Source organism: Odocoileus virginianus, unplaced genomic scaffold (genome assembly GCF_023699985.2).
Source record: "Odocoileus virginianus isolate 20LAN1187 ecotype Illinois unplaced genomic scaffold, Ovbor_1.2 Unplaced_Scaffold_19, whole genome shotgun sequence".
Lineage (NCBI taxonomy): Eukaryota > Metazoa > Chordata > Mammalia > Artiodactyla > Cervidae > Odocoileus > Odocoileus virginianus.
In genome coordinates this window covers 117,476-131,270 of record NW_027224281.1, presented here as the reverse complement: position 1 = coordinate 131,270, position 13,795 = coordinate 117,476, and the positions used below count along the sequence as shown (strand labels likewise).

The 13,795-nt window shown below is 39.0% G+C and overlaps 1 protein-coding gene across 1 annotated transcript; it reads right to left on the bottom strand.

The window, feature by feature from the left end:
- Positions 1 to 12,178: 12,178 nt before the first annotated feature.
- LOC110147734 (olfactory receptor 8B4) lies at positions 12,179 to 13,107 on the bottom strand. Its single transcript, XM_020909406.2, is given in 2 exon segments — positions 12,179 to 12,429; positions 12,432 to 13,107. Coding segments are annotated over 2 exon segments (927 nt in total).
- Between the last annotated feature and the right edge of the window lie 688 nt (positions 13,108 to 13,795).

Genomic DNA, 13,795 nt, shown 5'->3' with positions numbered 1-13,795 from the left:
AATAGGATCTGCTACATTCTGGTGACCTTCAGCAGATTCTTAACTCTGAAATTCAATTTACTCATGTGTTTTAGCCAGGAGAATGCACATTATTTCTACCTTTGAAAAAGATAAAAACAAGTGGAAGTTGCATGGAAAAGTATTCAGTTCACTGCTAGGAAGTTTCTCTGCCACATTTCTTTCATTTTTCAAAGAGCAATAAAAGATCTTCATTTGCACCAGGGAGCTGTTTTGCCCAATTAAGAAAACAAAGAAACTTCATGCTGCAGATAGCTCTTTGGTCCTTGAACAGTATACTATGATTTTTGCTTTTAAAATTAGGGAACCCAGAATATATGTCCAGAACTTGGAAAAAGAAAATAAAAAGAGCTATAAATTCAAATCAGTAAGACAGTGAAATGTTACATTTTACCTAATACAGCATGAGATTCTCAGGGCCAGGAAAGAAATTGACATACGAAATGTCTCTGTGAATTTAGTCCAAAGAGGGCAAGCAGTTTGATGAACATTAAGCTAGAAATAAAAGTAAGTGGAAAACAGTGTGGAGATTTCTTAAAAAGCTGGAAATAGAACTGCCATATGACCCAGCAATCCCACTTCTGGGCATACACACTGAGGAAACCAGATCTGAAAGACACATGTGCACCCCAATGTTCATCACAGCACTGTTGATAATAGCCAGGACATGGAGGCAACCTAGATGCCCATCAGCAGACGAATGGATAAGGAAGCTGTGGTACATATACACCATGGAATATTACTCAGCCATTAAAAAGAATTCATTTGAATCAGTTCTAATGAGATGGATGAAACTGGAGCCCATTATACAGAGTGAAGTAAGCCAGAAAGACAAAGACCATTACAGTATACTAACACATATGTATGGAATTTAGAAAGATGGTAATGATAACCCTATATGCAAAACAGAAAAAGAGACTCAGATGTAGAGAACAGACTTGTGGACTCTGTGGGAGAAGGTGAGGGTGGGATGTTTCAAGAGAACAGCATCGAAACATGTGTATTATCTAGGGTGAAACAGATCACCAGCCCAGGTTGGATGCATGAGACAAGTGCTCGGGCCTGGTGCACTGGGAAGACCCAGAGGGATCGGGTGGAGAGGGAGGTGGGAGGGGGGATAGGGATGGGGAATACATGTAAATCCATGGCTAATTCATAAAAAAATAAAATAAAATAAAATTTAAAAAGTAAGTGGAATACATCCAATAGGGTTCTTAGTCCTAGCTGAGATAGAGACAGAGAGAGATCCAAACTTCAGATTGCCTCTGTCAAGACTGATTTTTTGAGGTGATTTTAGTCAACAATATATGATGATGATTTTTTTAATAGATATCTTCTCAGCATCTACAGAGTTGATCATAATAGTTTTCTCTTTAGTTCTATTAACAAATATTAGTAGATTTCCTAATACTGAACCATCCATGCACCCACATAAAAAAAACTCTGCTTAGATATGATGAACCTCTGTTTTTTCTCTTGCTAAAATTAGCTGCTAATATTTTATTTGAGATTTTTGTATTCATATTCAAAAATGAGGTTGGTCCTTTTTTTGTATGCAATTTTGTAGACTTTGGCATTGATATTATACTTATAAAAATAAGTTTGAAATTGTTCTTTTTTTTAGGCTTTAGGTTAGTTTAAATAGTATTGGAATTATTTGTTCTTTGGTGAATTCTCCTGTGAAACCACTTGTGAGTGGTAATTTTTTTAATATAACTTTTAACAAGTTTATTTTATGGAATTGGACTCTTCAGGTTTCCTATATGTTCCAGTATTATTTTCCTAGAAAATGGACTATTTTATCCAAGGCTTTTAATCCATTTGAATAGAACAAAGCAAAATAGTTTGAATTTTTATTTCCTCTATTTCTATTTCTCCAATATTTCTTAAATTTAGTGTTTGCCCTCCCTTTTTTATCTGAATTTAGAATAAATAGTAGTAGATGTATCAATTTTGCAAAGAAAAGCTATTTATTTATTGATTCATTTTCTATTAATAATTCAATATTTTTAACTGTTTTCCTACCCTCTATTTTTATTAATTTTATGATTTTTTCCTGATTAAGTGCTTAGTTTATTCTCATTGTTCCAGTTATTATACAGTATTTAAAGTTACACATTATATTCCTGTTTTAGCAGTACACATATCCCATGAGTTGTGAAATGTTGCAAAGTTTCATATCCATTTTCTAGATGTTTTGTCATTTTGCATTTTTCTCTTACCTAAAAGTACTTTTAAAGATAGCTTTTAACATTCAAGTAGTAGAGAACTTTTGTTTTCTTAATTACTTAAGTAATTAAGTTTTATTACACAGGTGGAGAAGGAAATGGCAACCCACTCCAGTATTCTTGCCTGGAGAACCCCATGGATGGAGGAACCTCATAGGCTACAGTCCATGGGGTTAACAAAGAGTCAGACATGATTGAGCAACTTCACTTCACTAGAGGATATTATCTGGACTCTTTCTAACACATAACACATTATTGAGGTTTGCTTTTGTAACCAAATACCTATTCATTTATGTGACTGTCTTGACTTCTTAATAAGAAGGTGTGGTTCTAGTTTCTTGGAAATAGAACTACACATACATATACACATACACATGTTTTATATATTTATCATGTTTTTTCTGTTTTTCAGTAAATTTGTTTTATCATGAACTGAGAAAGGTAACTTAAAGTTTCCTTCCATTAGTGTGTTTATTTCTTCTTACCAGTCCTGCTGTTTTTTTATTTAGGACATAGAGAGTCACAACTCTCACATATACAATGTAAACTTTACCCTTAACATTATTAAGGGTGCTTACTACTTTTGGCCTGACTTCCATTCTAACTGATAACCTATACTATTTGTTCATTTGTTTGCTTTTACTTAATATATCTTTGGCCACTGTCTTATTTTCCATCTTTCTGAATCACTTGGTTTTAGCTAGGTTTTTGTATGTAATATGGATTTGTATTTTAATTTATGATTCAGCTTAACACTTTTTTAACTAATAAAGAGGTTAAGACATTTACATTTATGTATATATGTTTGCTTTAGTTGTGTCATAATATTTTATGTTATGATATCTCATTTTTTACTTACATTAAGTAACTATATGATTTGCCTTTCTTCTTCCTTATGTGTATGAAATTTTGATACTTAGAAAAGCTTGTATTTTTTGTGGTGGTGCATGCTTTTATAAAATTCCCTTACTGTGTCTATTAATTCCCCATTATAATTAATGATGCAACTAATACATTTCTTCTTCTTTTCCCTTCTGCTCCTTTTCCTCCATCATCAAGTTTTAGCCAAAAATAAATACTCTTTAATGTCTGTTTTACACTATTAAATATACTTATTCTTTACTGATTGTCAGCTTGTTAAGTACTCTTGTCCTGTCTCCAAGGAGATGTCAGATTGTTCTAATTAGGGATATGTTCTAATTAGGATTCTCAGTTTTCAGAAAGGAGTATCAATCAAACCCTCCTTAGCTTATTTATTAATCAGGGCATGCAGCTGTACATATTAATGGGGAAAAAAAGACAGTTTCAAGTCCTAATGATCCCATTTAAGTGAAATCTTGAATTCTCCACTGTAACTTAGTGAGAATTTAGAGGATATATGTTGAACCCATAACTGTTTGGATGAATCTTAAAAGGTAAGCAAGTCTTCTTGCTTTTCTGTGAAATTACAGATTTCCTAGTCTAATTTTTCTTGTCATATTTCCCTGTGCTGTGCTTAGTCACTCAGCTGTGTCCAACTCTTTGCGACCCCATGGACTGTAGCCTGCCAGGCTCCTCTGTCCATGGGATTTTCCAGGCAAGAATACTGGAGTGGGTAGCCTATCCCTTCTCCAGGGGATCTTCCCAACCCAGGAATCAAACCAGGGTCTCCTGCATTGCAGGTGGATTCTTTACCAGCTGAGCTACCAGGAAAACTGGTCATATTTCCCTATTAGCTGTCAGTGAGTACCTCTAACCATGCCCCTATATGAGTTGCATTTTCATGTACTCTCAGTAACTTAGTTCTTAGTATGGTTTTGAATGGCAGCAGAATATATACTACCCAAATATTCCATGCTGGTATTAAGGATTATTTTAAACTGAAGACTATTGAGAAAAAGTAGATATAAAAATTCTCTCCCTCTTTACCTAAAATCAGGACATAAATGTGTAAATATGTTCCTTTCCCTTCTTTCCCAGAAGAGACAGAAATTAATCACTGGAGAAAACTCTAAACCCTTCTAAGCCCAAAGACCTCACCAGCAGAACCTACATTAAAAACATTACTTAATAGACCTTGTCTTCCTTTAGTTTTCCTCATATATTTATCAATACCTTCCCACAGTTTGCCACCCCAGAAGCTCAAAGCCCTTTTCCTTTATCTTGTAACTTCTCTACAAATTTATTGTTCTTTGTTAAAATGCTATTTAAGCCCAAGTTCTAACCACCCTTTGGAGTTAGTTACTCATCCTCGAGTACCCCTGTGTGTGTGTGCCCAGCACACATGTTCATGTTAATTCATTCCTGTTCATTTTTCTCTTGTTAATCTCTCTTTCATCATTCTAATTTTAGTGTGCTAGTCAATGAACCTGAGATGGATAGAAGAAAGTTTATATTCCTCCCCTACAGTTTCTAATAACCATGCAAGTCAAGAGGGAGTGTCTCAGAGCATAAGAAAATAAGAGCTTCAGTTACCAGAAGTCCCTTTATACTAAAAGCACAAAGATAATCACAATGCAAGAGATTAGCAATATTAAGAACTCAATCTCTTCCCATATGAAATCTTACTATTGAGGTCAAGTACAAGGAGCCAAAGGAGAATCAAAATACCATTACATCTTTATTAATAGCAAAACTGATTAAGGAAATCAGTGTCAGGACTCACACCTGCCTCTCAGAACGTAGACCCTAGCTTCACCCAGTAAGCGGCAGGAGGAGAAGGTGGAAATGAAATATCACATATCTGGCTTGTACTTTCTAAGCATTTGCCTTAAGTACAAATGAGACAGTGATGAAGAGATACTGGGTACTGTTCCCTCAATGACCAACTCATCAGTCTTTGTAAGTCTTATCTGTCAAGTTAATCTGTTGTTTTCTCATAGAGTGAGCTAAGTAAGGAAGCAATAATAGGAGTGGAAAGTGCTCACTTCTGAACTGCTCCCTCCTGGCAAGTGGTAGAGATTGCTGACTGCCTACCCAGTAGCCATTTACTCTCTTAATTAATAAAAAAAAAATCCTAATTTTTTTCCCCAGGTGGCAATTTTCTGAATTGAATGCCAAGTTTCCCAGTTTGCCATGTAAGTAGGTGTGGTTTGTGAGATGTCAGTAAAAGCACACTTTGCCCTCCTTTGCCCCTTTGTCTTCTTGCTGCTTGGGCTGCGGACAAAACCATATGAGGCCTAGCAGCCATATGGAAACCATGATGCATCCACTAGAATGAAGTCACTACTAAGAAGAGAAGAAAGAGACACTAAGCCCTTGATGACTCACTCCACCATATCTGCCCTGAACTGCCTACCTCGAGATGCCTTTTATGTTAGAGAAAAATAAACCCTCACATGCTTAAACCACTGCAGTCAGACTTATGTTATCAGTCGCTGAAGCAGTTAGTAAATGATGGATTTCCTTTACGGACATATGAGGGGAGACAGGGCAACGTTTATCTAGGACATGGGCTGGGGCTTAGCACTATCCTGTCATCACTGCTCTGCAGAGTAGAGAGGTGCCTTTCATTCCCAGCCTCCACCTGGAAGTTCTTCCTGGACTTGGCGTCTGTCACTCACCTCTGTATTTTCCTACTTGTTTAGAATGTAGGAGAATGTGTAGATACCAAGAACAGTTTATTCTTCTCTGTTCTCCAAAACTGGCACTACCTAATCATTACCTAATTCTGTTTGGTGTTTGACAATACTTTTATATTTCCAACTACAATTAGATATAGGTTATAAACATAGATCTAAAGCAGAGTTACAGATTTAGGATCAAGCATGTGGTTGTTGGAACCATGGGAGCTGGGGAGATGTCCAAGGAAGAACCCAAGAGAGTGGACCAAAGAGTGAACCCAGAGGAATCCTGACTTTAATAATGTTTCCTAAAGAGAAAATTTTACTTGCTGAAAGTCAAACTGTCATGATGTCATGAGGTGACAGAATTTTGGTATTGTGGCAGAGGGACATCCTTTAGGACACCTATCAGAGCATCAAATGTCATGATGTCATGAGGTGACAGAATTTTGGTATTGTGGCAGAGGGACATCCTTTAGGACACCTATCAGAGCATCAAATCATATTGCATATGTGCAACTTTACTTACTGTAAAGTTCAAGTCCCCAAACTTGTTCCTGTTTGTTGATCATTTAAGAACCAACAGTTCCTCATCACCAGCCTGAAAGGATATGCAAAATGATCTATCCTTAGTTTGTGAGAGATGTGAATATCTTCATCATTTATAAAATGTTGTTTTTTCTGGGGGAGCAATAAATGGCTCTTACGGGCTGTTATAGAAATAAGGAAAAGTGCCTCTGAGTTTTTTTGTCATTTCAGAACTTCAGTGACAAAGGAATCCAAGCCAGTGTCTCATTAAGTACTTATATCTTCCCCTTCAGTCACCTCAGTGCAAATACGGGATGTGTGTAAAGAAAATAATTCTGAGGCTTTAATGAACTTATTTCCTAAATATCCCTTTCCACTCACATCCTTATGGTTCTGATATATTCCTTATTTCCACTCATTTATAACAATGGTAATTTTTTCCTTAATGCATATCATATTATATTTATTCTTGTCCTTCCTTATTCTTGACTCCTACTAATACATACCCAGGTCTCCACATACCTAAATGTAGACAGTCCTCAGCTAAGTCCAAAAGAAGTTAGTCCCAGGTATTAACACAATTTCAGTGAGTTAATATATGTTGTTGTCATTCAGTAAAGTCGTGTTCAACTCTTTATGATCCCATGGGTTAAAATACACCAGCCTCCTCTTTCCTCCACTATCTCCCAGAGTTTATTCAAATTCATATCCATTGAGTTGGTGATGATATATAACCATCTTATCCACTGCCACGACCTTCTCCTTATGCCTTCAATCTCTCCTAGCGTCAGGGTATTTTCCAATGAGTCAGCTCTTCAAATCAGGTGGCCAAAGAATCAGAGCTTCAGCTTCAGCGATCATCCTTCCAATGAATATCTAGGGTTGATTTCTGTCAAGATTGACTGGCTTGATCTCCTCACAGTCCAAAGAATAGCAATACCAAAGAATGTTCAAACTACTGTACAACTGTGCTCATTTCACATGCTAGCAAGGTTATGCTCAAAATCCTTCAAGCTAGGCTTCAGCAGTACATGAACCAAGAACTTCTAGATGTAAAAACTAGGTTTAAAAAAGACAGAGGAACCAGAGATCAAATTGCCAATATTTGTTGGATCATAGAGAAAGGAGTTCCAGAAAAACATCTTTTTCTGCTTCATTGACTCTGTTAAAGCCTTTGATTATGTGATTCACAACAAAGTATTAAAAATCCTTAAAAAGTTGGGAGTACCAGACCACCTTACCTGTCTCCTGAGAAACCTATATGCAGAACAAGAAGCAACAGTTAGAACCAAACATGGACCTTTCTCATAATTGAAAAAGGAGTACATCAAGGCTGTACATTGTCACCCTGCTTATTTAACTTATATGCAGAGTACATCACATGAAATGCTGGGCTGGATGAAGCTCAAGCTGGAATCAAGATTGCCTGAAGAAATAACAATCTCAGATATGCAGATGATACCATTCTATTGGCAGAAAGTGAAGAGGAACTAAAAAGTCTCTTGATAAGGGTGAAAGAGGAGAGTGAAAAAACTGGCTTGAAACTCAACATTCAAAAAACTAAGATCATGGCATCTGATCCCATCACTTCATGGCAAATAGAAGAGAAAAAGTGGAAGCAGTGACAGATTTTATTTTCTTGGGCTCCAAAATAACTGCAATGGTGACTGCAGCCATGAAATTAAAAGACTTCTGCTCCTTGGAAGGAAAGTAATGACAAATCTAACAGCATATTAAAAAGAAGAGACATCACTTTGCCAACAAATGTCTGTATGGATAAAGCTGTGGTTTTTCCAGTATTAATATGTGTGAAGGCTTTCCTGGTGCTTCAGATGGTAAAGAATCTGCCTATAATGCAGGAGACTCTGCCAGCAAGGCAGGAGACGTAGGTTCGATCCCTGGGTTGGGAGGTTGGGAAGATCCACTGGAGGAGAGCATGGCAACCCACTCCAGTATTCTTGTCCTGGAGAATCCCCATGGACAGAGGATCCTGGTGGGCCACAGTCCATGGGGTCCCAAAGAGTTGGACATGACTGAGCAGCTAGTTCAGTTCAGTTCAGTCGCTCAGTCATGTCTGACTCTTTGCGACCCCATGGACTGCAGCACACCAGGCTTCCCTGTCCATCACCAACTCCCAGAGCTTGCTCAAACTCATGTCCATCAAGTTGGTGATGCCATCCAACCATCTCATCCTCTGTCATCCCCTTCTCCTGCCTTCAATCTTTCCCAGCATCAGGGTCTTTTCCAATGAGTCAGTTCTTCGCATCAGGTGGCCAAAGTATTGGAGCTTTAGCTTCAGCATCAGTCCTTCCAATGAATATTCAGGACTGATTTCCTTTAGGATTGACTGATTTGATCTCCTTGCAGTCCAAGGGACTCTCAAGAGTCTTCTCCAACACCACAGTTCAAAAGCATCAGTTTTTCAGTACTCAGCTTTCTTAATGATCCAACTCTCATATCCATACATGGCTACTGGAAAAACCATAGCTTTGACTAGACAGACCTTTGTTGGCAAAGTAATGTCTCTGATTCTTAAAGCTGTCTAGGTTGGTCATAGCTTTTCTTCTAAGGAGCAGTAGTCTTTTAATTTCATGGCTGCAGTCACCATCTGCAGTGATTTGGGAGCTCAAAAAAAAAAAAAAAATCTCTCACTGTTTCCATTGTTTCCCCATCTATTTGCCATGAAGTGATGGGACCGGATGCCATGATCTTAGCTTTCTGAATGTTGAGTTTCAAGTCAACTTTTTCACTCTCCTCTTTCACTTTCATCAAGAGGTTCTTTAGTTCTTCTTACTTTCTGCCATAAGGGTGGTGTCACATCTAATGTTACTGATACTCCTCCCGGCAATTTTGATTCCAGCTTGTGCTTCATCCAGCCCTGCATTTCGCATGATGTACTCTGCATAGGAAGTTAAATAAGCAGGGTGACAATATACAGCCTTGATGTACTCCTTTCCCAATTTGGAATCAGTCTGTTGTTCCATGTCTGGTTCTAACTGTTTCTTCTTGACCTGCATACAGATTTCTCAGGAGGCAGGTCAGGTGGTCTAGTACTCCCATCTCTTTCAGAATTTTCCACAGTTTATTGTGATCCACACAGTCAAAGGCTTTGGCATAGTCAGTAAAGAAGTAGATGTTTTTCTGGAACTCTCTTGCTTTTTCAATGATCCAACTGATGTTGGCAATTTGATCTCTGGTTCCTCTGCCTTTTCTAAATCCAGTTTGAACATCTGGAAGTTCTCTGTTCATGTACTGTTGAAGCCTAGCTTGGAAAATTTTGAGCATTACTTTGCTAGCATGTGAGATGAGTGCAGTTGTATGGTAGTTTTAACATTCTTTGGCATTGCCTTTCTTAGGGATTGGAAAGAAGACTGACCTTTTCCAGTCCTGTGGCCACTACTGAAAATTTGCTGGCATATTGAGTGCAACACTTTCACAGCATCATCTTTTAGGATTTGAAATAGCTGAACTGGAATTCCATCACCTCCACTTGCTTTGTTCGTAGTGATGCTTCCTAAGGCCCACTTGACTTCACATTCCAGGATGTCTGGCTCTAGGTGAGTGATCACACCATTGTGGTTATCTGGGTCATTAAGATCTTTTTTGTATAGTTCTGTGTATTCTTGCCACCTCTTCTTAATATCTTCTGCTTCTGTTAGGTCCATACCATTTCTGTCCTTTATTGTGTCCATCTTTGCATGAAATGTTCCTTTGGTATCTTTAATTTTCTTGAAGAGATCTCTAGTCTTTCCCATTCTATTGTTTTCCTCTATTTCTTTGCACTGATCACTGAGGAAGGCTTTCTTATCTCTCCTTGCTATTCTTTGGAACTCTGCATTCAAATGGGTATATCTTTCCTTTTCTCCTTTGCCTTTAGCTTCTCTTCTTTTCTCAGCTATTTGTTTGTAAGGCCTCCTCAGACAACCATTTTGCCTTTTTGCATTTCTTTTTCTTGGGGATGGTCTTGATCACTGCCTCCTGTACAGTGTCACGAACCTCCATCCATAGTTCTTCAGGCACTCTGTCTATCAGATCTAATCCCTTGAATTATTTGTCACTTCCACTGTATAATTGTAAGGGATTTGATTTAGGTCATACCTAAATGGTCTAGTGTTTTCCCTACTTTCTTCAATTTAAATCTGAATTTGGCAATAAGGAGTTCATGGTCTGAGCCACAGTCAGCTCCCAGTCTTGTTTTTGCTGACTGTATAGAGCTTCTCCATCTTTGACTGCAAAGAATATAATCAATCTGATTTCAGTATTGACCTCTGTTTATGCCCATGTGCACAATATGTGTAAAGCATCTTAAATAGTGCCCAGACATGGAGAAAATAAGTTTTATTTCACACCTCCTCTTTAGTTTCATGCTTCAGGTGCTTCTCTTTGCTGTTTTTGGCTCTATCTCAGAATGCCTTGCTTCTGGCCATGATCTAGAACACTTGAGCTATCTTTCTTCTTAGTATGATGCTGCCACTGTAACAGGTGTCAGCAGAGAAGTAAATGTGAGGAAGGTCTTATTTCTCTTTGTTTACTCATTTCTCATGCCGCTATACACTGTGCAACTATCCAGTTTTTTGGATGAGTTGGAAAATTATGAGCAAAGCCAAATATCTAGACTGAGCACTTTATGTGGTGCTCCCCACTTCCAAAAGTACCAAGTGCTCTTTGCAGATAGTCTCCTCATGGACACCCCAAGTTTCAGACTATGCAGAGAGGATCCCATTCTTCTGACCCCGCCACAAGTCTCGGTCCTCTAGCCTCTCCATGTGGGTTAGTTTGACCCTAAGTTTAGCTTCATTCCAACACACAAGGAACTTTATGAGGGTGTACTCATCACAATCTGAGCTATCCATTATAGAATAGGGGAGTCTTCAACAGAGCAGAACAGAGCACTCTTTGGCACTCAAAACTGGGGTCCCTTTCAAGTCTTCCTGAAAGTGGAAAGTGTAATGTGACTCCTCTTTCTTCCTGATTCTTTAGTAATTAACTGTAACACACGTACACACACACACACACACACACACACACATAGTTTCAGAGGCAATAAAATCTAAATCTACTGTAAAGAATAAAAGAATTGTCCTAAATGTCTATAACATGCAGTGTACCTTCAGGGCAGGATAGAGGTTAGCAGTTAATAACATGTTGTAAATCCATGGAATTTCTCTCTTATTGTTTTGCGTTCAGACTTAGACCTCAGAAGCCAAGAATTTGGCCCAGTTATAAACCACCTACCCCATGGTTATTAATCCATGGCCTAAGAGTTTTGAAACTTTGAAAAGAAAGATTTAGGTTTGATTTATCTTACATTTCAGGTCATATAAACAGCTCTTAGATGAGGCTTTGTTTTATACACATGTGGATGTATATGAAAGAGATGATTTACATTTCTCCTAGCCAAGCAAACCTTTCTAGGAGTTGGAAGGCTATCTTACTTATGGCCCAAGTTATAGCTACCTTTCATCTTTGGTAAGCCTGTTCTTGTAACTGAAGAAAAATAAATTCATTCTCCAGGATTTTTATATGACCACCTGCCCCATCTCCCAGCCAGAAAAGTTGCTTGAACAAACCCATTTAGCCTACCAAGAAAAGGATGGAAGGCATATAGTCTCATCTTACTCATCTCTTGGACCTAGTATCAAGTCCAATAAACAATAGGCACCTAATAGATGCTAACTTGCATGCAGTGAACCAGTTGAAATAGTATAAACCTCAAAAAGAATGCAAGTAAGAGATTTGCAATTTTTTTAAGTAGAGAGAAGACCTCACTTAAAAAAGAAAGACTAAAAGTCTTCCACATGTAGATAAAATATTCTTGAGCATGCTGCTTACCAATAAGTGACTGATGCAATCAGAACCATTTCAGAAGAGAACTGTCTTCAGGGTTTTTCTCAGAGCAAGTTTAACATCCTTATTCCTCAGACTGTAGATCAAAGGGTTAAGCATGGGAACCACATTGGTGTAGAAGACTGAGGCAAATTTACCCTGGTCCTTTGATCCAGAAAAAGAGTTTGTTAAATAGGTGAATGCCCCTGACCCAAAGAACAGAGCCACAGCAACTACATGGGAGCCACATGTGCTGAAGGCTTTGGACCTACCATCAGTAGAAGAATACGGAGGATACTGGAGAGAATCAGAGCATATGAGATGAAGATACAGATACTGGATATTGTGATGACCCCTCCAACAACAATAAAAAACACCAGCTCATTGATGTGAGTGCTGGTGCAGGAGAGCTGCAAGAGGGGGAGAACTTCACACAGATAGTGGTCGACGATGTTGGAATCACAGAAGGTCGGTCTCAGCATGCTTCCGGTGTGGGCCACGGCCCCAGCAAACCCTATCACATATGAACCAAGCATCATCAGAGAACAGACCTGAGGGGACATGGTGACCGTGTACAGCAGAGGATTGCAAATAGCCACAAAGCGATCGTAAGCCATCGATACCAACACGTAGCACTCAGAATTGACAAAGAAACAGAAGAAAAATAGTTGTGTCATGCATCCCACATAAGAAATGATATTTTCTGATACAAAGTCAATTAGCATTTTGGGGGTAAACACACAGGAATAACAGAAATCTATAAAAGACAAGTTGAAGAGGAAAAAGTACATTGGAGTGTGAAGGCGAGAATTCAGCACAATTAAGGTGATCAAGCCCAAGTTGCCCACCACTGTGAACGCATAGATCCCTAAGAACAGGAGGAAGAGGGGGAGCTGAAGCTCTGATCGTTCTGATAATCCCACGAGGATGAACTCAGTCACCAAGGAGCTGTTTACCAGAGCCATTCTCTTCCGGGAAGCTGTCTGTGGAAACAAGGGACAAAATGTTTCAATTGATTATGAGCACAAGCATAGCTGATGGAAAAAAGCCTAGAAGATGAGCCAGTGCATGAATGCCCTCCTTTTTGCCTTTCTTCTCTCATCTATATGCCCTCCCCCCACCCAGCCCTGCCAAGCTATTGACAATGTGTCAATGTGTCACTGTGACTACATCTTCGCTCCCCTGGGCTGACCATGAATCCAGGCTAGAGTCTGTTAGCATAAGCAGCAAGAATCCTGTCTGCACGCGGGAGATGAGGAGATGGAGCACCTGAATTGGCTGCCCAGTAACTCTCAGAAAGACCTTCCAAGAGCCAGGAGTACAACCTGAACTCACTGCACCTCAGACTCTGAGAGACAGGCTCTCCTGTCCCACATCGTCTCCATTCACCCTGCCGCCTCCTCCCAACCAGATAAGAGGTCCGCACCCTGAGAGAAAGCCAAGCGTGGTCCCCTCTGTCTGCACCTCCTGCCTTGCTCATTTTAGTCCCTTCACTACATTTGACACCAGAATCAGTTTCGAGTAAAGAGAGGATCGGTACTTCTCAGACCGCTGGAATGTGAATTTAAAAGAAAGTCATGAGGAGAAATGGGAGTCAGACATTCACCTTCCTCCTCCCTGCCCTTCAGTCCTGGGCATTAAGCAATCTCTTTT